A 25,650-nucleotide genomic window follows, 5' to 3' on the forward strand; every position below is an offset into this window, starting at 1 on the left:
AATCAAACAAGACCCCACATGATTATATTTTGTTTAACATATAAATCAATAAATGTGGTCAAATAAGAGAACATGAATAGTGCAATTTGTCAAACGTTGCAACTAAAAAAGAACGGAGGTACTATTAGTTTATTAGGAGAGAGAAAAAAATTCGGCCAAAAAATTAGAGGTGATCATAGGCCGAATCGAGTCACGCCTAAAAAATTGCCCATTGGTCGGGCTGAATTTTTGTGCACAAAGTTCGCTACTTCGGATCAAAATGAGCGGGCTTTTTGGGTCAAAATCGGCTCGGGGCCAAAAAATTGATTGAAAAGTCACTTTTGGCTTGATCAAAACCCGACCCAAAGCAAAAAAAAACGGGCCGACGGCGGGCCGAAAAATTCTATCCAAAATTACGCCGCGTCGGACCCGACCGCAGGCCAAAAAATCTGTTCGAAATCGAGTCGGGTTGGAGTTGATCAGCTCTATAAAAAAATGATGCACACTCTTCATGATGGACTAAGAAAAAGAGGAGCAAAGAAGGAATTGGAGGAGAGACAAAAATATGGTGAAGTAGGTGGAAGAGCGAAAAAGTACTAAAATAACTAATGACCATAAACTATAGCGCAACCATTGATTGTGCTGGTCGCATGAACATGAAGAAGACTATTGGTCTCTTTTATTAGCTTGTACATTTTTTAAAGTTTGAGTTTAGCTAAGCTGCTAAGGTACCCTACTTATTTATGTGAATGTTTATAGAACCATCACAATATGTTTGTGATCTTGACTCAAGGAAAATAAAGAATGCTAATACATGGTGAAATTTTCATTGCCATGCTAGAAAAATAAAGTATAGGAACATCTATAGTTATTGATACAGTTAACGGATACTTGTTGTTGTATGTTCTTCAAAATCTCAACTTTTATGAGTCTTTTCGAGTTCAATATTTATAAAGTTATGGCAGTAGATTTCATATAAAATTACTGTTTCTAATAATCTCCTTTCTTATACCTCAAAGATAAAGTTTCATATTTTCAGTTCAATATTTATCCGCGAGCATATCTAATAATTGATCGTATGTTCAAATCTTACTATACAAATTTTCATAGTACATCTTTCTTATTAAGCATATACCATGACATGTTTTTAATGTATGAGGATTCGACGTAACAACATTTATGGCATGTTCGACACAAATTTTTAAAGTAAGCTTTTAGTGTCTTGACTCGGTCAAACACTAATAAGAAAAAATGGTAGCATTGACAAGACTGTGGTGTAAATAGCTTTTAGCGGTACAAATAGTGTTTTTGTAGTGTTTGTCAAAAGTTACAATTTGTAGCTTTTGGATAGCGTTTAGTGGTGTATAAATTATATGTTAAAGTTTTGTTTGACTTTTTAACTAGTTATTCTTAAACAATTACTTTGAAAACTTCTTTTATCAAATATCAATATTTTATACCGCTACTTAGACAGCTAACTACTAACAATTACACACCAACTACTAACAGCTAACAACCCAGCTAACATCTACTCTTACAGTTAAAAACTACCACCACAATTATTATTGCCTAACACGTCCATATTCTATTAAGAAAACTGTTTTATACTACATCATCTTTCTCAATCCTAATAAGTGAAACAACTCTTTATTTTCTATCCATAGTTCATGATTCTATATATAGCAATTTACCCTATTTAAATTTTGATCAGATTCAAGTGGTGGGACCATGTTTAACCAATAGTAATAATAATACTAATAATAGGCAGCACTGAGTTTTATGGGTTATGGGGTCCACAAACCCAAAACTAAGACCAAAACTCAGAACTCAGAAGATGATGATGTTTTACTATTATTATCACTTCTACATTTTTACAAAAGAATTGAAAAAAATATTATCACTTCAGCATTTTATTGGGTTATGGATGAGGTGAGGGGGGTGGTGGAGTGTAGTGTAGTGTAGTGTAGTGTAGTGGTGTATAGTTGGATGCCATAAAGAAGACCTTAATTATTGATTTCAGAACATTCTGATTCTATTGGCTCTTACCAAAACCTTAAGTTAAGGAATAAATAATCCTTTTTTAATAGCTACTCAGACACGGATTGAGTATCTATTCGGATACGGGTGTTCAGGTATCGGATTCGGCTATTTTGTAGAAAAAAAGTCAAAGTTTTAGTTTAAAATGAAGTATCCAAGTAAAATGTCGTGTCGGACACGACACGACACGACATGATATCCTGTTTTTGAGGTAAGTGAAGGTTAAATTTTTAGTATAAAATGAAGTATCCAAGTAAAATATCGTGTCGGACACGACACGACATGACACTCCATTTTTGAGGTATATGAAGGTATCGGGGTACACCAGTACTTTTTATATTTTCTTTAAGATTATCTATCTTATTATTGTTGCCCATGCTATATTGTACGGTCGATTTTAGGATAGGGATTGTTCTACTATATATCAAGTCAAAATTTTCATTCTTATCTCTTTGTTAGTTCTTTCTATCTAGTCTTATGGGTTCACACCTCACAATACATTACTATTTTGGAGAATTAGAAGGTGGCCAATGTTTTATGGGCGGGGTAGGGTCAAGTGGTGGTCCGTTTGGGGGAAATTGGACATGGACTTCACCTTGAATTACGCATGCGGGTCGAGTTTCGGGTTTGGGTTGCGGCGAAGTATATTAGACTCAACCAAATTTGGGTTGGTCGGGTTGTACCTAATGAGCTAGGTTGGATCGGTTGGTTGGTTAGAAGCTTGAGTTACTTATCAAGTTGACCAATTCGAACAGGGTTGAGATTGGACCTGACCTAAATGGCTTCAATCCATAGTTAGGCTCGGATCGATCCAACCTTATAATCGCCTATATCGGCGAATTTACGTATTGTATATCATGATATCGGACGTATATGTGGCATGAAATTTACAAATAAAATGGAAGTGAATGTAAAAAGTAAAAAGCAAGATAAAGGAGGAAAAATTAGGTGATAGAACGAGAAAAGGAAAACAAATGTTTGATCGTCAGAGAAAGATATTTTTCATATGCAAAAGAGCAAAAAAAAAAAAAATGAGACAAATCTTATAGAGTTTGTCTAATAAAAGACTGCCTATTTTTAAATTAAGATTATGCAATGGTAAGCTCAATATTTAAAACAGAATTAACCCAATAGTAACTAGATTAATTTCTTTAGGTGACTAGTTTAATTCATTTAGTGACAAGGTTTACTTTTATATTAAAATTAGACCGTCTTTTTTAATATTTTCGGAACTTAATTATATGGTAAAATTTGATTAATATAAGATTGAGTTTGTCTTGTAAGAGACCGCTTACTTTTAAATTAAAATTAGGCTATGATAAACCTAATATGAAAAGTTATTCCTTTAGAATTATAGCTTTTCCTTTAGAACTCAAAGCTATTTATTGTACAATAGTATCCTCCAACAACTCTCTCGAGTCTTGTTCTTTATTATTACTTTTTCTAGGCCTCTCATTGGGCCAACTATGATTATAGTGGGCCTCACATCTATTTAGAATGACTAGTTGGGCCCACATCACGGATGACCAGTGATTTGATTCATCTATTCCAAATTTATAGTGCTGGATTCTTTGGAAACATTGATGCTAAGCTTTTTGCTTTCCTCATATTATTTTCAACTTTTTGTTGGCTCGAATTTTTAGCCATGAACAACTCAAAAGTGGAATTTACAGCTGCAAATCATATGAAGAGTATATTATAGTTACAAAAGAGAACTTGTGAAAAATGCCAAAATATGTAAATACAACTAAGAAAGCTTAAAATTGATGACATCCAAAGAAATCCCTTGACCAAAAAGTGAATCAAATGGTATGTATTTATGCTAAAGAGAAGCTTTTTATGATGCTTTTTGATGCCATATTTGCAAGTGATATAAACTACATTCTCTCCGGCTTACTTCCAGTTCAGTTGAATTCAATTCAGTTCAATTCAGTTCCATTCCTAAATGATAATCATTACTATTAATTAGTTATAATTTAGTTCAATTCAGTTGTTTTATGCCCAAAAGAACAGGCCCATAATGAAAATAATCTTTATAATTGGTCTACATTGGTTAGAGATGAGACTACATAAATGAAATAGAGTTAATCATGAACTGGAATTAGTTAGGACGAGCAAAAGTTGACCTGATTCGAAAACCTGACTCAAATATAACATGAAATAAGCATCATAAGAAACCTTTATTAAATATGTTGGGATTCGGGTCGAAAAAATTTCAACCAACCTGTTGGGGGCCCTAACTAGGCTGCCTAGAAAGGGTTGGCCATGTTTTGTTGGACAAGACATTGGACTGGATCGTATTTTGGGCCACGACGTTCAACGAGTTAAAGCGGGCCAATGCAAGTCAAAATCTAAGAACAATATATGCAGGAAATCAACAACAAGAGTTCGGGTGGTCAGACTTCATCAGCTGTGAAATGAACCTTACTACATTATCTGCCACAAGCAATAACTATTACTGAGGTTCATAAAACCAAATGTTCCTGTTTTCAAACTATATAATCCTCCATCGAAACAAACGATAATTACAGTAGAAAAATGTATTAGATATCTCATAATAGAAGTCATATTAGTATCTCAACAAAAGAGTGTTAACAATCATAGTTGCAGTTCTTCTTTTTGCCCCTTACGGGGGAGAGGGAGACGGGTGATGGCATCGGTACCCTGTGGGAAGGGTCAGTAAACCACAAGCTAGCTTGTTTGATAACAAGGATTTCATCAATATTTTGGCACAAAGTCAACTATGAAGCTTGAGTTCACAACTCCCAGGCATCAATTTTCAATTTTCAGAGTATCAGATAACACCACCAGGACCAAAGAGAATATGCAAAGTCCAGTAAAATCACAGTTCAAACGCTTACTTAGCTGGGTATTCACGGCTCTGTGAAGGATCGGTTGATACATCAAACCCAGGTGGTATGAAAACAACATCGTCCCATTTCTGAGTGGAATCATCCTGCAATATTAGTCTCTGGTGTTAATTTCGGCACTAGAATAGTGTTCCATACATTATAAATAACAGAGAAACTTAGGCGATCTTGTGATGGTAATTGGTAGATTTGCATCCTCCGCTTCCTATGGTTAGAAAATGTTCCCTTTCCTTTTCTTTTCAATGGTTACACTCCATGATGTGTGGAAACCTATAGAAACCTTAGTTGTTTCCATGCTAATGAAACCCCAAAATGGCTGACAAGTTCCCTAAAATCCAACCATTTTCATGCAACAGAGGTTACACTTATTTTTCACGGTCTCCAATAGACACCTTTGACCATTTATATCTTTAATTACATACAGTAACAAGTCTTAAAATTTTGATATTCTGAATATTTACATTTAGACAAAACAAGATCACACAAGATAATGTTTTTAGTTAATTGTAGTACAGAGTAAACAGTCAAAGTTTTCAAACTTTTACCACAAAAGGCAAAGTAACAATTAAAAAGAAATAGAGGTAGAAGTATTTATGGGATTTGTTCGGAAGAAGGCACTACCTGCCTTCATTTAGGACCCTCCAATAGGCTTTCGCAGTTTTTTATTTTTCTTCATTTAAGTTCCATAAAAGAAAGAAATATTAGGTAATAAAGCTTGCACAATGGCTCCATACTTTCTTTATTACATGTTAGAAAAATTCTGTTGAAAACTTAGGTTCATGAATCTCTTAGAAAATGCAAAAGTATAAATTAACATTTATTACTCATGTCTTGAGAAAATAGGGTGGTGATGAATTTATATACCTTCATTCCCTTGATTATGTCTTCAAGAACAGCTACCTGTGAAGAGAGGCGGTGAAAAAATTAGGAGAATCATATCCAACTAGACTAGCAAAGTTAAAAAGCCAGGAAAAACACATACTTCGATAGCTCCTTGTCTAAAAGCAGGATTCAACCTTCCTTGCTGCTTCGAAGCTCTATATAATGATTTTTCCAAGTCCTCCTATGTAGCCAAAGATCAGAGACAAAAATTGGGAGTTAAGGCTTCAAATATAAAGAAGGAAAAGCTGTTTACAATATTGACTTTTTCATTCTGCGAGTTAAGATGTTCAACCCTTCTGAAGAAAACTGGACGATATCTCCTGTTGTTGCTGCTCAAAATCAAACTCCGAGACTGTCATGTAAAAGTTAAAACTATTATATATTTATATGGATTATTCGAACATGAAGTAAAAAAGCCTACAAAAGAGAACCTACAAGTTACAGATAAGTGTCATTCGCAATCTGACTGTAACCAATGCCACAATACTCGTTTAGATGCAGACCACAAGTCTACAGTAACTGGTCGATACTAGTAAACCCAACAGTAGCCTGTAAAACTCAACTATAGGTTGCAGCATATAGGGTAGCCATAAGTAGTTCTTAAGCAGGCAATTGCTGAACTGAATCCGCCAATTGCTGAACTGAATCCGCTGATTCAAACTATGGATCACAAATGACGCAGATTGGGACTCTGAGAAAAGTCCGTCAATCTACTATAACTTGGCTAATAATTTCATGAGGAAAACCGAGTTTAATGGTGTTAGAGAATGAAAGAAAAGAAAACCTGGAAAATTGGAACTCCTAGAAGCTCATCTTCTGAATCTCCTGACTTTTCCAGCACCTGCAAATTCAATGGGACTGATAACAATGAAGCTTTACCCCTTTGGCTAATTTTAGAACAAGCAATTGAACAACTATGAGTCTATGACCATGATTCATAGATAGTAAACACTCACCCTCAAAGCATTTTTAACCTCTGATGCCTCCGGAAGTAATCTGAAGGCAACTCCATTCACCTTGAGCTGGAAAACCTGCCAATGCAAATCCCAGTTTACTCGCCATCACATTGTAAAAATTCGGAATATAATCAACTCATGCTCATCAATCTAAGTCCAAAATGCTCAATTAGCAACAAAGCACCTACCAGATCATCAAATAAAGGCAGCAAGAAATCAATTAAGGATCGCAAGGAACGATCAATGAATTCACTAGTAATCAAACAAAGAAAAAAACGATTACAACAGTTCATCTTGTTAGTAACTGATCCAACCAATGTTTCATTATATCCTACTCAAAACCTTCAACACCCTCAAACTAAAACATAATGGTTTATAATACCACCATTGCTTTTGGGTATCTTGTAACACACAAACTCTTATTTCTGAGACACGTCCCCCGCTTATATGTAGCATCAAGGGGAAGGCATAGTAGAGACCTAAGAGGGCCATGGCCCCTGCTAAACTGATTATAATAGGTTAAGAAGATTAAGAAAGTGAATATAAAAGTTGTTTCATTGGTAAACTGGCCTCTCTCCACAAGCATGTTTAGAATTCTTTGTTAAAAATTCTTTGTTAAACTCGCCTCCTCCAGGCCTCTACAACCAAGCCTGGCTTCGCCCCTGTGTACATTGGCCGCTAGCTAATTGCACCAATTTGGATAATACAATGACCAAATGAGCTATCCCATTATATAGGGGAAAAAGATATACAAGCAAATTCATCCACTTTATCAGCTACATATCATATCTTAAGATTTGACAACCAATCAATATTACAAATTACATACATTTCACAAACAAGCTATAAAATGGTCATTAATCTCAGTAGAAAAGGCGCAATTAAAACCCAATTCTTTCAAAACTAAAACTAAAAAAACCCAAAAAAAGAAACCATACCTTATTCAAAGCAACAGGAACAACACTAGAGCCGCGGCGCATATCAGGGTCCATCAATATCAACTGATCAAGAAGAATATCAGCATCTTCCTTCTTTAAACAAAACAAAGCAAGTGACTTTTTCGAATTTTTCCCAGAAATCAACACAAATTCCTCATTAGAATTGGTTATAGCATACACAGGAACTCCAGCTAATCTTTCCTCAATCGCTTCATTTGACATACCACATTGTTGTTGTTGTTGTTGTTGTTGCTCCATTTTAATGGGATTTACAGTTAATGGCGGAATTCGAGCAAAAGCGTGAGATTTAATGGGAGAAGAACATGTAGAAGCGAAATTAGAGAGGTGGGTATTAAGGTGATTAGTGAAAGAAGAAGAGAAATTGTGTAGAAAAGATGAACATGTTGTTAAAACTTGCTGAAAATGGGAATTTGGTGAAAATGGTGAAGAAGATGATAATGGGGATTGTTCATTGTTGGATGATGTTGCGAAATTCATCATCTTGGAAAGTTTTTTTGTGGGTTTATCGCGGGAACCAAAAAAAAAACAAAGTTGAGGGATTTTAGAACAAGGGTTTTAGGGTGGAATGAACAAGGGTTTTAGGGTGGATTTCTGGTAGTAGGATAGTGTAGGAGGGAGAAGGTGATGAGGAGGGGTTTCAACTTTCAAGGGCTTGTTGTTAACCCATGATTATTTGGGCTAGATGAACAAACTTGGGTTTAATACTAAATGTTGGTACTACTTGTTTTGGGTGGGAAGATTGTGTTCTTTAGCTGAAAAAATCTAAATTTATCTGAATTGAGTTTATTAGACCTGATTAATTATTATTAGAAGAATTTATTTTGAGTGTTATGTTAGACCTAATTGATCATTATTAGAAGAATTTATTTTGAGTGTTATGTTAGACCTGATTGATCATTATTAGAAGAATTTATTTTGAGTGTTATGTTAGATTTGATTAAACCTGATTTAAATTTATTGGACCTAAAACTTATTTTTTAAGGTGAAGAGAACATACCGTGTGTTCGGCAATAGTGTTTGAACTTCGAGAGGATATCTATACTAATATATTAAAAGGCGTTCCTAAGAACGTATATGTGTCACGTGTCCCCCTCCCTCATCCAATAACATTATATCCACGTCTTTCTCACATAGTAAAAAAAAAAAAAGAATTGTTTACGTAAAGATTCGAACCCATAACCTCAAGTATGAAAGTAAGAAATCCAACCATTACTCCACCGTACCATTATTGATTTTGTAATCAAAATTAATGATGACATATGAATGGAAAACGTTTGAAATACATATAATGAATAAGATGACTTTTTTAAATGAGTATGAGAATACTTATTTAACTATTAATAAATTGTAGCAAAGAGAAAATCCAGGGCATCGCCCGAGCCTAAATACTAGTTTGGTATGTCAAAATCTGATGTATGAAACGGATCTAAATAAGTGTTTCCATTTCTAATTGTTTGGTATGAGTGAAGTACCATATACCGTTTTCGAAGGAAAACATGATCCCCGTATTTTTTACCCTTATCAAACTAGCGGAAATAAAATATGTTTCCTTCCTTAACCATAAACCTCCCTATTATTTATATTCCACTAGTATATCAAACAACTATTAAAGGTACCATTTATTATTATTTTCATTTCCCTTCCTTATCCAAATCATTTCCATATTGTATATATTAATTATACCAAACACTCCCAAATGAAAATGCATTAACCAACTACAATTTAATATTAATTGTCACACTTTGGAGTAGCAATAATGATGCGAGTGGAGCTCGAGTTTAGCTCGACTCGAAATCTCATACCTAAACTCAGGGCCGTCTTAAACATTTTAGAGGCCCTGTTCTAATCTTAAAAATTAGGCCCCTAATATATATAAAAAATGCAATTTTCATAACAAAAAGTATGCATTAAATATCACCAAATTAAAAACAAACATACGTCGTTTCATTTGACATCTTCACTCTCTCAAGTCTCAAACTGAGTTATCTCATCCGAAATTCTCTCAAAGAAATGAGAGTTATCTCACTTAAAGTGAGCCCACTTGTCACCTGAGTTATACTTCACTGAGGAGTTTCTTGCTTTCACACCTGGCAGGTTATGGACTTCACAACACAACAATTACATCCAGCTGTCCAGACGCATGGTAACTGCATCGCCAGTTCGATCGGTAAAATCATATCCCACCGGTAAATTCATCCTTACCACCTTTGTTCTTCTTGTTTAAATACTCTCTCACTGTAATTCTTGCGGAAAAACTACCACCAAAAATCCTTCGCCTTTCCTTTCACTTTTCACTGTTAGTTTTTATTTGCTCTTTAATTTTGCCACTGTTTGTTACTGAATACCAACACAGAAAATTAAAAAAACTTTCGCTTAGTTCCAACACCTTCACCGTCTGAAATTCTACGTTACTTTTTAAACTTTCCACAACCTATATATTTGCGAAGAATGAGTTTCTCAGAACCTCAAACTAGTAATAGTGAAGGACTTCCTGTTCGTTCTATACACAAGCGCATGGGTAACCTTGTTAGCCACCCGCCATCGACTCTTCCTCCTCTGCCTAATTCGAGTGGAGTCATTCTGTAGTTGGCTGTTTTTTTGATCTTGTGCCTCCAAATACGAGCTTGGTTACTAATGTGGTCAATACTCAGTGGTACTCGAGGCTCCATTCGAGTTCTTCGCACTGGGGATTATTTTATCTTTGAGTGTCAAGACCCGCGTGATTGCGCGGCTCTTCCGCCAACACACTACGGTCATCGATGGTAAGATTATTACCTTTCGCGCTAGTTCAGCCAATCAAGTTCCTTCCACTATAGACTTTAGTTTGGCTACGCTATGGGTACGTATCCATAATTTACCTTGGCGTTTCTTGGAAAATGCATGGACTGCTCGTATATTATCTCACGTTGGGTTGGTTGATTTAGTGGAAGAAACTGGGTCGGGTCTCCCACAGGAGGCTTTTCTTCGTGCTCGTTTAATCGTCGATTTAACACAACCACTAATCCCAAGTTGCTTCTTGCCTTGGGAGATGGTCAAGTGTGTGGGTTTATTTTCGATATGAAGGGTTTTTAAGTTTTGCAAACAGGCGGTTGTGTAGGCCATCACACTGGAGATGTCCAATGTCTGCATAATGATGCACACCATCTTATTCATCGTCTTCCAGCAGTTTGAACATGATGGTATGAATATCATTTGGTGCTATGGGTGTTCCTCTTTATACAAATTATTCATGGGTTACCAGATCGTTTATTTACATAATGTTCGTGTGGATTTAACTCATGTGATTCCTGGCCATGACCCTATATATTTGAGGAACGTCATGTTGATGTTCATATGGTGGATCAAGCTCGGACGGGAACCAATGGAGGTGCGAGCTCGGAACCTTCGCTTGAGCCACCAAATTTGCCATCCCAAGCAAATAACCTTCTCTTCATGAATCTGACTTTCATACTAATCCCCTATGTCTTTTTCCCGGGGGTCACCTGCAAGCGTCACTCAGAATCTTTCTCCTGCTATCAGTGGCCACGAAGTGTTATCTCCACCTGGGCGCCGCTTTTCTACTGATGTTAACACTTCCGGCCACATCGAGGATTTTGTATCCCCAAGACCTCAACATGTGCCACCCGTATCTACTGCAATTTTCATCCTTCATTAATCGTACCTACAGCGCAGCACAAATACATCGAAGCAGGCCTTTTTCAGTCATCTGGGGATTACTACGCGACCTCCGAAATTATTCGCGTGGCAATGAACATGAGGAGTGTTATGTGCCTCCACAATGATGTGCATCGGGGTTTATTCATCAGTCTCCTGGTTGGGATTCTCTTAGCAATGTGGGAACTCTTGAGGCACTAGTGAACAAGAGAACTACGAGTGGTCCTCCGCATCCTGACGAACCTGGGCCTAGTACTTGGTTTTTCGACGGTCATAAGTGCAGGGCCGAGGATGGGTTGCATAGTCAATCTGCCAATGACATTGCTGGCTTGCCTTTGGAGGTGAGTTACAGATCTCACGCTGGAAAGCGACAACGTTTGGAACAATGGGAAGCTAAAGGAGGATTTAATTTAGGCTTCCTACGTGGTGATGTTCGTACTAAAGCTATTACTGATGTGTCTATGGCTCGAAATTTGGAAGTGGAACCTGGGGAAGAGATTATGTCTTCTTTGGCAAAGAAACGTCATGCAGCTACTTCACCACCTATGCCGGCTAAGAAATGGATTTTCAAACGTCAGCGTGGTAATGATGTCGGCTCCACTGCTACCGACATGGAGGGACATTTTTCTTTGTTGGTTAAGGTTGCAGATGACTCAACTAGGGTAGTGACTGACCCAGACCAGTCACCTCTAGTTCCATGAATATCCTTTCGTTAAATTGTCGGGGTTGAATACCAGTGATGCCCCGATAATTCCGTACATACGCTGGTTGGTTGCGACGGTTAAGCCCATGTTTTGTTTTTGCAAGAAACAAAATGTTCAGTTGCACATGTACAGTCTGTGTTACGAACTACTAATCCACACACTGTAGTTGGTGTAGATGCTCTAGGGTATAGTGGTGGGTTAGTTGTGGTTTCTTGGGCACCTTTTGCTGTTAACGTACTTAGGTCCACGTGTAATTTTATGTTTTGTAAAATATCAGCAAATAATGGAATGATCTGGTACGTTTTGTTTTTGTACGGAGAATCGCGCCAAGAATTTCGTATTCCTTATGGGATCAATTGTTACACTTGTTAGAGGCGTATCCTGACTTTGTTATTATTGGTGACATAAATCAACTTGATCATTATGGGATAAGTTGGGTGGGCTCACTATGATTAGGGGATGGGAAGAATTTTACCACTTGGAAGCATGCTCTACAACTACAAGATATTCCCTTTGTTGGTCCTCGATTCACTTGGACAAATAACAGGGATGGTGTGGATTTAATTATGGAACGTCTTGATAGAGTGTATGGTTCCCCAAATTGGAATAGATATCCACTTGGTTTTATTAAAAACTTCCCTATTCTACATTCTGATCATGCAGCTATCTTTTACCAGAAAACCACCAACCCAGATTCATCGTCGGCCATATCAGTTTGAAAATTGGTGCCTCCTACACCCTGATTTAACTAACATTATTTCGTCTGTATGGCGCATTCCCATAGTTGGGTCAACAATGTACCGGTTCATGGAACATCTATCCATCTTTCGCACTCAGATAAGGCGATGGTGTTTGGATCATAAAGTTGTATGGGGGATTGATTGGCAAGAACTTTCTACAAAGTTAATGGCCAATGCGACTGATATCTCTTCTCTTCCTCAGGTAACGCTTCATGCTCCAACGTCAGCAAGAGTTGAATAAGTCTGCTTTGGCACACTCTTATTGGTCGCAACGCTCTAAAGATAAATTCGTTCAAATCGGGGACCTCCCAACCAAGTTCTTCTATAATAAGATGAGACAAAAACAACGCGCATCATATAATATCTACTACGGATAGCAGACGACCAATGGACGGAGGATGGCCTACCATAGTAAAACTATTTTACATCATTTCAAGGTTGCATATGGGCCTCTCAGGTGTCTACTGCCTCTGACCAGGTCCAGGATGAGGCCATTGATTTAGTACTTCGCGACTTAAATTTACCTCATCTTTCTCCTTCTCAACAACAACAGCTCATTCGACCTTTCTCTAAGGATGAAGTGCATGAGGCCATGATTGGTATTGGTCAGGGCAAATCTCCTGGGATGGATGGATCAACGGCGGAGTTTTTCAAACTTCACTGGGTTGCCCTTGGAAACGAGGTATTTCAAGCTGTTAATCACTTTTTCACAACAGGTTTCATACTTCATGAATGGAACCAGACGTTGATTGTTTTGTTGCCTAAAGGAGAATCCTGAGGATGTGACACAATTTCGGCCAATTAGTTTATGTAATACCATTTACAAATGTGTTCGAAATGCCTTGTCAATCGATTACGGCCGTTGCTCTCTGATCTTATCACAGAATAACAGAGTGCCTTCATTCCAGGAAGGCATATGGATGACAACATTTTGATCAGTCATGAGTTAACCCATGTTCTTAATAAACATCGAAGCGGTAATGTTCATCTAGCGGCTCTTAAAATTGATATGAATAAGGCATATGACCGGGTTAACTGGAGGTTTCTCTTAAAGGTTCTTCAGGCCTATGGATTTCCTGCACAGTGGCTACAGTTGATTAGTCAATGTATATCTACAGTAACATATCGCATCCTGGTTAATGGACAGGTGACAGAGTCCTTTCCTTCCCATTGTGGGCTCCGTCAGGGTGACCCACTTTCCCCCTATCTATTCTTGTTCTGTATGGATATCTTCTCTCGCATGATAATACTGGCTACGGATATTCGACTATTTGATGGAATTCGAGCTCACAGGTACGCTCCTGCTATATCTCATCTGTTTTTTGCTGATGATGCTCTTCTTTTCTTTAAAGCGTCGACTACTTCTTGCACGGCACTGTCCAATCTACTTGATCGATTCTGCCATATTTCTGGTCAAATGCTCAGTTTACGTAAGTCTTTTGTTAAATTCAGTCCAAATGTTTCTGAGCACTTGGGTCAGGAATACAAACGTATCTTGCAATTAAATGCCAACGTTTCACTGGGCACATATCTGGGTACTCCTGTGGATATCCAAGGGAAGAAAACTCAGCATTTCACCTTCTTACTTGATAAAATTTCACAACGTATAACTGCGTGGAATCATATATCAATTTCGCAGGCTGGGAAATTGATTCTCATTAATTCAGTCCTCATTGCTTCCATAGCTCACATCCTATCAGTTTTCTTAGTTCCCACAACAATCACTAATAAGTTGGATGCAATGCTAGCACGATTCTTCTGGTCCAATTGCTCAGGTAAAGGAATTGCTTGGAAAAGTAAGGAGCTCTTGCATTTGCAAAAAGGTGCTGGCGGACTCGGATTACGTAGTATTGCGATGCACAATCGGTCGCTTCTGATTAAGAAAGTATGGCGTATTCATAGGGATTCCACTGGCCTTATCAGTAAAGTATTTGCTGATCAAACTTTGCGGCCGAGTTCATCAATATCTACACTGCGTCCTATGCGGAATCAATGTTCTTGGGGTGCGCGCGGATTAATTCAAGCTGAGAAGGTGCTCTTGACAAATTATATTTGGAAAATTGGATCCAATTCCAGATTACGAGCTGGCAACGAGCGCTGGGTTCATGGAAGGCTTCCCATCTTTCGGGATAATGTCTCTCTTCACACTGCCGCTACTGCTTCCATTGCTTCCCTCTTATTGCCACACCAACAAGGATGGAATGTATCCCGGCTTCATTCACTCTTTCATTCCAACACAGTTCGTGATATACGTTCTCTTGAAGTGCCACAACTCACAAACCAAGAGGATCTGTCTATTTGGCCTTTTACTATGTCGGGCCAATATACTACCAAATCTGGGTACTACTTCCTCTCTCGAAATACCGATATCTATCGCATGAACCCCCCTCTCAATTCGGAGTTCTTTCGAATCTTATGGGGATTGCGCATCATGCCAAAATGGAAACTTTTCCTCTGGAAACTGTTCCATAACGGGTTAGCAACAACATCTAACCTTTCGTAACGTGGTTTGACTAGTTCAGATGTTTGTCCAAATTGTAATTTGGAACCAGAGACATGCCAACACCTTTTTCGATTTTGTCATCTTTCCACGTTAGCATGGCAAACTAGCCAATTGAATCTTAATTCCAATCTGACTCCCCTTGTGAGCTTCAAAGACTGGCTCATTGCTTGGATACACTATTTCTACCAGCAGGATGGATACAATGGCCCTCGTCTTCCTTTATTTGTGGCTATTTTATGGGCTATTTGGCAGGGACGGAATCAAAAGGTCTTCAACAGCACAACTCCTGATCTGCCTCTCATCCGTTCACTTCAGGACAAAGGTATCCAACAACACTTCACCTTTATGGCTACTCCTCTTCCTCAACCTCGGTTTTTGCATGAGGCACCAGGTCCGCCAGGGTTTCTTTTCGCACATTTTGGGTTCTCCTTCTCCGGGGTACCACAGTTACAGATACAAGTGGATGGGTCCTGGAAAAAGTTTCTTCCTTTGGCCGGTATTGCTTGGGTTGTTGATAACGTTAGTACTAACGGGAGGGACAAGGTAGCTGCATTTATGCTGAGTCAGCCCTGGTGGCTGAAGCACGGGCTTGTCTGGGGGCTTTGCTTTGGGCTCAAGCTCAGGGTTATTATCACCTTCTGATCTACACAGATTCCGATATTCTGGTCCGGAGTTTGCTTCATCAAGCCACACAACCTATTTCAATTGCCTGGACTCTCAACGACATTCGAATCCTGGGACAACAACTTCAATGGTGTCGTATTCTAAAAGTCAATAGGCAACAGGTACGCGGGCAATGACCTGGCCAATCATGTTCGCCTAGGACAGATTCCAATGGCCAACCTGTAGTTTGTTTATTTTATGATTCTGTACGTTTTACCGATGTCCAAAAAAAAAAAAAAATATCACCAAATTACGATTATATTCTTACAAATTGAGTCCCCAAAACTTAAAATACTTTATTTAAATGGTAAATAAATCTCATTGCAACTTGAAGCTATTATTAACCTTCTACTTTAGTCAATTGCTAACCAATAATTTCAACCTAAAAAAATTAAAGAAAAAATCTCTTTGATTTAATAAATCAATTGATGATGGACATTATACACAAATGCCATTAAGCCTTAAAATATTACATTACAGGTTTACAGCATTACATATTGCAAGTTAGTACCTGTCATCGTCTTCGTCAGAGTAGAACAATTAGGCTACTGCCAACATTCTAACAATTGCAAACCATAAAATGAAAGAAAAAAATTGATAAATTAATAAACCCAATCGAACAGCAGATGAATGATAGTGTATCTTCAGTCTTGTCGGTTCTTCTTCCCCAAGTTCCCAGAAACCAAAATATAACATAACTTGAAGGTATGAATCTTAAATTCTTTTGTCTCAGAATCAATTGGTAATTGATGAAAAAATAGATTGAGTAGAAATATATAAAGAGTAAAAAAAATTAGCAGTTAACTGAAGATTGAATGGGGAAATTTGAATTGATTTTTCCATATTATGCATAGTTGTTGATAGTGAATGAATAGGAGAAATTTGGAAAGTTGTAGAAATTGAGAAATTAAGAATATGGAAGATTTTCAAAAGAACAAATTTTGGAAAATTGAACCGACAAATTAGGGGAAGTTAGAGTGTTATGCTGAATTACTGAAGACTGAAGTGGTGCGCTGAATATGGAAGATATCAGTTGAGAAGAAGACGTTTTTTTTTAAAGGCTGGGCTTCAATATTTGGGCCCTTAAAATTTTGGGGCCCTGTGCTAATGGTCTGTTTGCACAGGCCATTAGCCGGCCATGCCTAAACTTGACTCGGCTCAAAAATTCGCGAGCTTGAAGGATTCAGAACTCAAACTCGATTTAAGCTCAAACTGAACTCAAATTCGGATCAAGCTAGTGTAATGCCGAGTGAGGTTGACGAGGTGATGTAGCGCCAAGCTAATGAGGTGGGTCTCGTTGGTGGTTGCCTGGTTGGGTGTAGGTGACTGCCGTTGGTCTCTTTTTTTACTTTCCTTAACGGATGGCTAAGATATATTATTTGGATTCTTTATATCCCATTCATTGATTTACTTGTATAAATTCCTTTTAATTTTTTAGGGGAAATTCCCATCTATTGATTTGGTTGTATTAAATTCTTTCTTTTTTATATATAAAAAAGTAAATATTTATTGAAAAATAATTTAAACTTTATGGAAAAAACTAAAAATATATATATGTAACATTTTTTCGAGTATCTTACTAGTTCTTCGAATCGAGTATCCGGTAACTCGACTCGACTCAACTCATTAATTTGTCGAATCGAGCTCAGTCAAGTCGAGATTTAACTGAGTCGAGCTCGAGTAATTCGCAGACTGTCTCGACTCATTAACACCCCTAGTCACCCGCTTATTATTTTATGGTTTTTCAATTTTCGTTGTTGGGGTTTTTGAGTCAACTCCATACATTTTTCGTTTCTCTCACCTCCACAGCTCCACTCCCTATTCCTCTCACTCTCAAGCAGGGGCGGATTTACTATGGGTTCACTGGGTTCAGGTGAACCTAGTGATTTTTGGAAAAAAATTGCCTTTTTTTTTTTAATTAAAAATATTTTTTGGTATTAAATATAGGGAAAAGCTATATGCAGCCCTAAGGGCTGTATATAAGAAGCTAAAAATGGAAATAAGTTGCATTAATTGATCATTTATTACATTGGTTGATGCAAAAATTTTCCATAAAGTCATAACTTATTTCCATTTTAAGTAGTGTATTTATGTCTTATATGCAACCCTAAGGGCTGCATATAGCATAACCCTTAAATATATACTATATGCGTGCAAAATAAAACATGAAGGTCTGAGGTTCGAAACCTCATAGTCCTTTTTTTTTTTAAAACCTTCTCATTTCTTTTCCCCCACAACCCAGCCAACATTTTTCGGGTTTCTCCCAAACCAAAACCCTAACTAGTAGCTCCCTAGTCCCTAGCAACGAGCCAAAGCCAACCAGCGACGCTGCGACGACGGCCCACGGCCAGTCGTCCACCGTGACACCGTCTTTCCCACCGCGACAGCGAACCAGCAGGCAGGCCGCAGGCGGCAGCAACCTTTCCGGCCATTTAAAAGGTAAAGCCTAAACCCAGATCTTCAATTTTAAATATGAATTTACTATTTCAGATTTTAGTCTTTTACACATTAGATGATTAAAATATGTAATTGTAGTTATTTAATTTTGTTAATCATTTAAATGTTGGTTGTTGTCTTGTTGAATAATGAATACTTGAATGAATGAATGTGGAATGTGTACTTTGGAGTTTGGATTGTGATTTGTGAATGTTGAATAAATTTTCAATGAATGAATGTGGATTGTGGATTGTGGATGAATGAATGATTAATGTGATTGAACTTTGTAGTGTCTAGACTCATGGTATGGGTGATCAACTATTGAATGATAGCTTAGTCATATTTCTTGAGAGAGATCTTTTTGTTCAAGTTAGTGATGATGATGTATTAAAATGTTTCCAAAGTATGAAAACTCGTAGGATGCTTTTGTAATTTTTTTATTGATGTAATGTAATGAATTAACATTCTATTTAGCTATTGTAGTTTGATATTTGAATTAATGTATTGAACTTTGATTGAATGAATGTATTTTTTCTTTACCGGCTCCGAACCCATAGGGTCGGAATCCTGGATACACCATTGCTCTCAAGAAGACTAACACACGCCAATTCAGATCTGAAGTTTCTTATTTTCTCTATCCTCTTCCTCGTGCTCGAATTGCAGAAGCTCGTTCCTGGTTCTACTTTTGTTCCTTTTGTTCAGACGATTTGTGTTATTGTTTCAAATGTTGGTGTCAAATTGCGACTTTTAGATATACTTCATGTGATTATTCATGCCATTGTTTCTATGCGGTTGTTATTGTGTTGTTTCATGAATTCAACGTATTTTTTCGTTATCTCATATACTTGGTTATTTTCATGTTTTTATGATTCGAATTTCTGGTATAACTTCTTCATTCATGTTTGTTTCATGGAACTAGATGATAAAAAAATTTATATTACAATTTGTAGATGGGCATATTTTCATGCCATTGTTCACTTGTTCTTGATTATATCATCAAATCAATTTTTCAAGTGTTGTGGCTGGAAATCAGGAATGATTGACCTGTCATCCCTGGCCCCCTCTTGCCGTCGCTTGTTAATTAATGCAAAGATTGATTTTTTTTTTTATCTATATGAGCCACGAATGCAGTACAAAGAAGAGGAGGAGATTCGAACCTATGACCTATTGTTCATAGTACATCAATCTTAACCACTAGGCCAAGACATCACTGGTGTTTTTGCAACTTGCCATAGCACTAATTCCATATTTTGTAGAAGGATACTTATATGATATCAATCATGTAATTATTGTCCTAGATTGATTATGTTCTTGCAACTTGCCATAGCACTAATTCTATATTTTGTAGAAGGATTTTAGGATGTGATATTTAGGAAATAGAACCTTTGTATTTAACATTATTTATATATCTATTTGTCACTCTGAACAATATCAAGCATTAAAGATGATATTAATGGCTATACTATATGATAACAATCATTGGAACTTTTGTTGTTCGTTGTACCAAGTGTTGTATATTTTGTGTCTGTAAAGAAGCTTTTTTAGCATTTCAAGACTAGTACTTACTACTTAGGCACAGTTTGATGAAGGGTAAAATTTTGGTTTCAATTTATGTTCTTTGTCTTGCTTTTTAGTGTAAGTCCATGACTGATTCTTACTCTTGCATCGTGTGTGGTTTAACATGATGTTAGTGACTTATTGTTATGAAACTAGTCAAAAATGCCTACACTCATCTATAGAGACTGAGAGACCTCATATAATCTTGCATCTTTCAAATGATCATGATTTCTTGTCTTCATCAACTGTTCTTTTGCTAAATATGTTAGTGTCTTAAAGTTGTTGCTACTAAATCTTATGAAGCAATCTTTGATGACTTATCTTTTTAGGCATCAAATTTGCCTATTCCCGGGTTTGAAACACACAACGGACTAAATATCAAAGCAGTAAAGATGGAACTGACTCTAACACGCCCTGATGACTGGCATCTTCATCTCCGCGATGGAGATCTTCTTGCTACTGTTGCTCCTCACAGGTTAGTTATAAGAGAAAGAATGATCATTTTGAATGTGTGATACTTATGTGGGTTACTATAAAGTGTGCCTTATCCTTTTGTAATTCAGTGCAAGACATTTTGGAAGGGCAATCGTTATGCCGAATCTAAGGCCTCCTGTTACTACTACAGGTGCTGCTATTGCTTACCGAAAGTCTATTATGGAAGTATTGCCTGATGATAGCGACTTCAATCCTCTCATGACACTTTATTTGACTGATACGACCAGCCCTAATGAGATCAAGCTTGCCAGTAAGTCCTAACTTGTAGTTGAATCTGAAAATATATGTTATTCATTTTGTAACTGTCTCCTAATCCCTAGAGCTGATCATGGATTTTTATTATGACAAGGACTAGAAAACTTACGTCAACATATGCCTGTGTGTTCGGTGACAAGCACCATCTACCGATACAATCCAAGAAGTCTTTGTTTGCAGAGCCATCTCTTATTTTGGCATGAAATATAACTTCTTTTCCTTCGTTTTGTATCTCCATATATCTTACTAAGCCAGTGCTCTTTCAGCTTTTCATTCCCTTGCCATATTCCCATATTTGTCACTGTTCTCGCACATTTTCTTCCGCTTCTCTGATGATGGAGTGCTGCAGATTTATTACTTTTAGAACTGTTTGTCTGGTTTGGTTCTAGGTGTTCCTTCATCGGAGTCTGGGAGATATTATTTAGCATTAGGTATCGATTGCAGAGTGAAAAATGTGCTCTAAATCATATTCACCTAACCAGCACACATTATATTTCAACTAGTACTATAGAATGTTATTTTGATTTTTGATTGGTAATGACTGATTCTTTTGACAGGAAAAAGTGAGGTGGTATATGCTGTCAAATTATACCCTGCTGGCGCAACAACTAATTCTCAGGACGGTGTCACTGATCTTTTAGGAAAGTGTCTGCCTGTGCTTGAAGAGATGGCTGAGCAAGATATGCCTCTTCTGGTAAGGTTTTTATCACATATAAACGCAGGGTTTCGTGATGTCTTTTCTTTCATCAATTCTTAATTTGGGTTTGTCTCGTTTGTTTTGATCTTTTAGTCCCTTCTATTTTACCTATGATAGTATCAAATTTCACTATTTGACCTTCAATTTTAGGCAAAATTCCATGTATAGGTTTCTCCCAATGTGATTTGCACTTAATGTTTAGGCAAATTAGCTTTTCTGGGTAGCAAGATGTAACCATCAATCTATTTGGTATATTTCCCATTTGAACGAAAACCTTATAATTTCCCAACTCCTTTTAACATCCCCTTAAATGGTTTCTGCCTTGAGTTTTTTCCTTCATCTTTCTTATCCCTTTTTCCCATCTTAATTCTATCCTTTTGTGGTTGTGAGCTCACCGGTTGAGTATGGTGATATATGCAACAGTATTTTTGTTTGGGAAGCAATGAATAGCAACGCAAAGAGGTATTAGAACAAAGAGTAAAGATGTTGTAGTTCTTGCACCACCATACCTTGTTGAAACAAGAACAAAGATTGGCTTCTCTCCTCCTTCAGTAAATTGAAGGAAGGATTTTTCAGCGTTAACGTTGTCTATTAGGTCCTACTTGGTATCATTACCAATTTTCAGATTTCGAGCACTATATCATTCAGTTAATTACTTATACTAATCATGATTTATTATTAATGAAAACTGCCAAGAAAGAACTACTACTATACTGAAGAGTGTAAAATCAGAATGATAATTAACAAGCCTTTTTTGGTGGAAGGAGTCTTGGTCTTTGAAAAATCATTGTTTTTTATTAGTTGTTATGCCTTTGCATGAGAAGCTTGGGGTTCTTGCTTCTGTTGATTGTTTTCTGGTGCCAATTAGTTTTGGCAAGAGATTGAATATGAAGGGAACTTCTGGAGAATGGAGATGATCATTCTCATATGTTCAGACTTCAGTTACACATTGTTAACAAATGGATGTCTACCAAAATATGATTTATTATGACAATTTGTGAGATGAAGTTATGAGCTTCTACTTGTATTATTTGTGAATTGTTGGACCTTTCTAGTGCTACTTGGGTAATCAAATAGGAGTAATGCCTTGATGGGATCATGATGAGTGATAATTTATTAGCTCTTTACCTCACTCTCTCCGAGCAAATGTGAAAAATATAAAAGCATATCTACTGATTATGATATTTTGTGTGATGATAGGTCCATGGAGAAGTTACAGATCCTGATGTAGATATATTTGATCGTGAAAAGGTTTTTATTGAGTCAGTTTTAAGACCTTTAATTCAGAAATTACCACAGCTAAAGGTTGTGATGGAACACATCACTACTGCTGATGCTGTCAAGTTTATTGAGTCCTGTAATGGAGGTAAGATTGCTGTTATATTCATGACAATGTCTATCAATTAGGTGTGTTAGTTAATTGTTGAACAATTCTTGATTTTCTTTCAGTATCCAATTTGACCTGTCCATTATCTTACTCCTTTATGTTTATCAGGAAATGTAGCAGCCACTGTGACGCCGCAGCACCTTGTTCTGAATAGAAACTCTCTCTTCCAAGGAGGGTTGCAACCGCATAACTATTGTCTTCCAGTGCTCAAAAGAGAAATCCATAGTATGTGAGATTTGAGTCCGATTGCGTACTATTCTTCAACTAGTCAAGAAGAAAGAGGCTGGGGGTGGTGTTTTCACACAAGACTCAGTCCTGCTCCGTTGGTCTCTGCTTGTCTGATTTGTACCCTTTTGATTGCTTATGCAGGACAGGCACTTGTTTCAGCGGTAACCAGCGGGAGCAAGCAATATTTTCTTGGGACTGATAGTGCTCCTCATGAAAGGCGGAGGAAAGAATGTTCGTGTGGATGTGCTGGAATCTATAATTCCCCTGTTGCTCTATCACTATATGCCAAAGTATTTGAAGAGGTATACTTCATTGAATGCATTTATATTTATTATGTACTATGCCAAAACATTATGGTTTTCACTCATTGAGCTTATGTTGGATACTTATATGATATATGCTGTCCAAATGTTTGGCCCCGCCTCCTCCTGTGCATGTGGAATGTAACAAAATAGAGTCGATCTGAACTAGCCTATATACTTGTTTTTATAGATCTTCATGTTCAGTACAGTTGCTTGAGAACAAAAATTCTATTTAAGATGAAAGAGGAGAAAGATAAGGTGAACGGGGACTAAAGGTGGTTCTGATGGTCAACCTTCAAATGCTGCAATTACGAATTATAAATGATAATTCTCTACCTTTACCATGTTTCTTCTAAAGGGTCAACTCAACTCTTGGTTAACATAACAATAACATGGACCAAACTGCCAAAATATGCTACATTTTCTCTTCCACCAGACTCCCTTTTCTAAATTTCCCCCCAAATGAAAAAGAAATTTGGGAACAATCGTTTGCATAAGAAATTTGGAAACCACAGTATGCGTTGCAATTTCCCATCAGGTTGATACACACGCTTTAAAATTTAAATTTAGGCAGTGCAATCTCCCATCAGGTTGATACACATGCCTAAAATTCAGGTGTGGTTAATACTTGCTGTGAACTAGTCTGTGATTGCTTGTTCGAAAATTATGGGGTCTCCTCACAGTTGGGAGCATGATAATTTGGATTTTCTTTCTTGCTTTATCGCCTTACCATGTAGTAGACATCGGTTCTCCGATCTTGCATCTGCAGTGGTTCAAATTAAGTACTAGTTGTTTGGACGTTGAGGCTTTCGTTATCCTATTCTTTAACATGAAATTGCACCCTCCTTTTTTTTTGGGAGGTGTGTGTTATTCTTCCATCCATTTCCGAGTCGATTAAATACCATAAAGGTATGGATATTTCAAGCAAAAAAAAAAGAAAAAGGTTGTGTCTAGCAAAAATGAGACACCTCTCTCATCTAGAGCTCCTCAACATGCTTTTGAAATAAAATCATTAGCGTACAAAGTTAAGATTTTAGTTGATTGTTGTCTTAGCAGCAAGTAATGCATCCTCTTATATGTCCCTTTATATCTGTGTCTGTTGTATTTGCCCTCATTAGCTGTTGGATGTATGTTGTTTTTTAGGATGAAATCTTTGCTGATATCTTCTTCTATAGTATTTTCTCATGAATCTTGTTGTTTCACTTCTACCATATTTTTACTTCTTTTGACAAGGGAAATAAAGAGAAGACACCGGCCATTTCATCTCTTATGCTTCCCTTTATATCGTATAGCATTTACTGCCAGTCAATTTGCTGTTTTTTTTTTGCTATTCAGGCTGGTGCCCTTGACAAGTTAGAGGCATTTACAAGCTTTAATGGACCTGATTTCTATGGTCTTCCAAGGAATACGTCGAAGATCAAGTTGAAAAAAGAACCATGGAAAGTCCTAGAGCGTATACCTTTCCCATCCGGAGAAATAATCCCTATGTTTGCTGGACAAATGCTTGACTGGAAGCCATCTTTCTGAGATCATCTCTTATCCATCTTTACCATCTGTACTTTCCCTTTCTTTTGTGTCTCATTGATGAGAAATGTGTACTGCTTGAACATCAATTTTGTGGACAGTCAGTTTGTAAGACCTCTTACCTTATTTAGCAAAAAAAAAGGACCAACAAGTGCTTGGATCAAGTGGTAGTAAGAGGTTTCGGCTCAATCAAAGGATTCAGATTCGAGCTTCAAGCACTTGTTTGGAGAGCTCCCCCCAATCGAGCATTCCCTGCCCAAATCTAAGATCATTCGAACTCTGGTAGGCTCTAAATTACTGTGTATTTTTTCTTTATCTTCTACCCCTTGACATGAAAAAGGGGGTTCAAATTTTCCAATTTAATTTCTACAAGACAAATTTATAATAATTCTAATAAAGTTCTATACTAGCTTAATCTTACCTTTATTTTATATAGAAGTTTGCTTCAGTCTAGAAGGGTGATTTACTGATTTTCATCAATCTTTGTCAAAATATTGTTCGAGTTTTGTATGTTCGTCTTGTAACACAACGTACCTTGATCAATGTGTAAACTTTCTCCATGTGAGTTGTAATTGAAGCATCAGTTAATTAATAATTACATGGTATTGCCACTATAGTACTAGACCTAGACACAAGAAAGCGCGTAAATCATACTGCCTCCGTTCTATATTAATTGTCATATTTGGGGAATAAAAATAAATAAAGGAATATTATTTATGTTGTTTCTCACTTATTATATTACTTTTGACGAATAGAAATTAAGTTAGGTGGAATATTTAATGGTTTTGTCGTTTATTATTATATAACTTGCATGTTTGAGCA

The 25,650-nt window shown here is 37.0% G+C and overlaps 2 protein-coding genes across 5 annotated transcripts; one reads left to right on the forward strand and one right to left on the reverse strand.

Moving 5' to 3' along the window:
- Positions 1 to 4,427: 4,427 nt before the first annotated feature.
- LOC104889762 (protein TIC 22-like, chloroplastic) lies at positions 4,428 to 8,370 on the reverse strand. Its single transcript, XM_010675062.4, has 7 exons — positions 7,663 to 8,370; positions 6,725 to 6,799; positions 6,553 to 6,609; positions 6,061 to 6,120; positions 5,869 to 5,949; positions 5,751 to 5,786; positions 4,428 to 4,972 (listed from the first exon to the last, which is right to left on the reverse strand). Exons 1-7 carry the CDS (start codon positions 8,161 to 8,163, stop codon positions 4,874 to 4,876), a joined length of 909 nt encoding a protein of 302 aa, XP_010673364.2. The 5' UTR covers positions 8,164 to 8,370; the 3' UTR covers positions 4,428 to 4,873.
- Positions 8,371 to 18,169: 9,799 nt separating this feature from the next.
- On the forward strand, positions 18,170 to 25,248 carry LOC104889763 (dihydroorotase, mitochondrial). 4 transcript variants are annotated; one of them, XM_048640073.1, is made up of 8 exons: positions 18,170 to 18,386; positions 20,270 to 20,415; positions 20,504 to 20,685; positions 21,248 to 21,384; positions 22,588 to 22,753; positions 22,883 to 22,999; positions 23,144 to 23,304; positions 24,640 to 25,248. In XM_048640073.1, the coding sequence occupies exons 2-8, from the start codon at positions 20,333 to 20,335 to the stop codon at positions 24,829 to 24,831; spliced, it is 1,038 nt and encodes a 345-aa protein (XP_048496030.1). In that variant the 5' UTR covers positions 18,170 to 18,386; positions 20,270 to 20,332; the 3' UTR covers positions 24,832 to 25,248. The 4 variants fall into 4 exon arrangements, with proteins under 4 accessions (XP_048496030.1, XP_010673365.2, XP_048496031.1 ...); XM_010675063.4 differs by lacking the exon at positions 18,170 to 18,386 and adding an exon at positions 18,993 to 19,059; XM_048640074.1 differs by lacking the exon at positions 18,170 to 18,386 and having other exon boundaries at positions 20,098 to 20,415.
- Positions 25,249 to 25,650: the final 402 nt, after the last annotated feature.

This window comes from Beta vulgaris, chromosome 3 (genome assembly GCF_026745355.1).
Source record: "Beta vulgaris subsp. vulgaris cultivar EL10 chromosome 3, EL10.2, whole genome shotgun sequence".
Lineage (NCBI taxonomy): Eukaryota > Viridiplantae > Streptophyta > Magnoliopsida > Caryophyllales > Amaranthaceae > Beta > Beta vulgaris.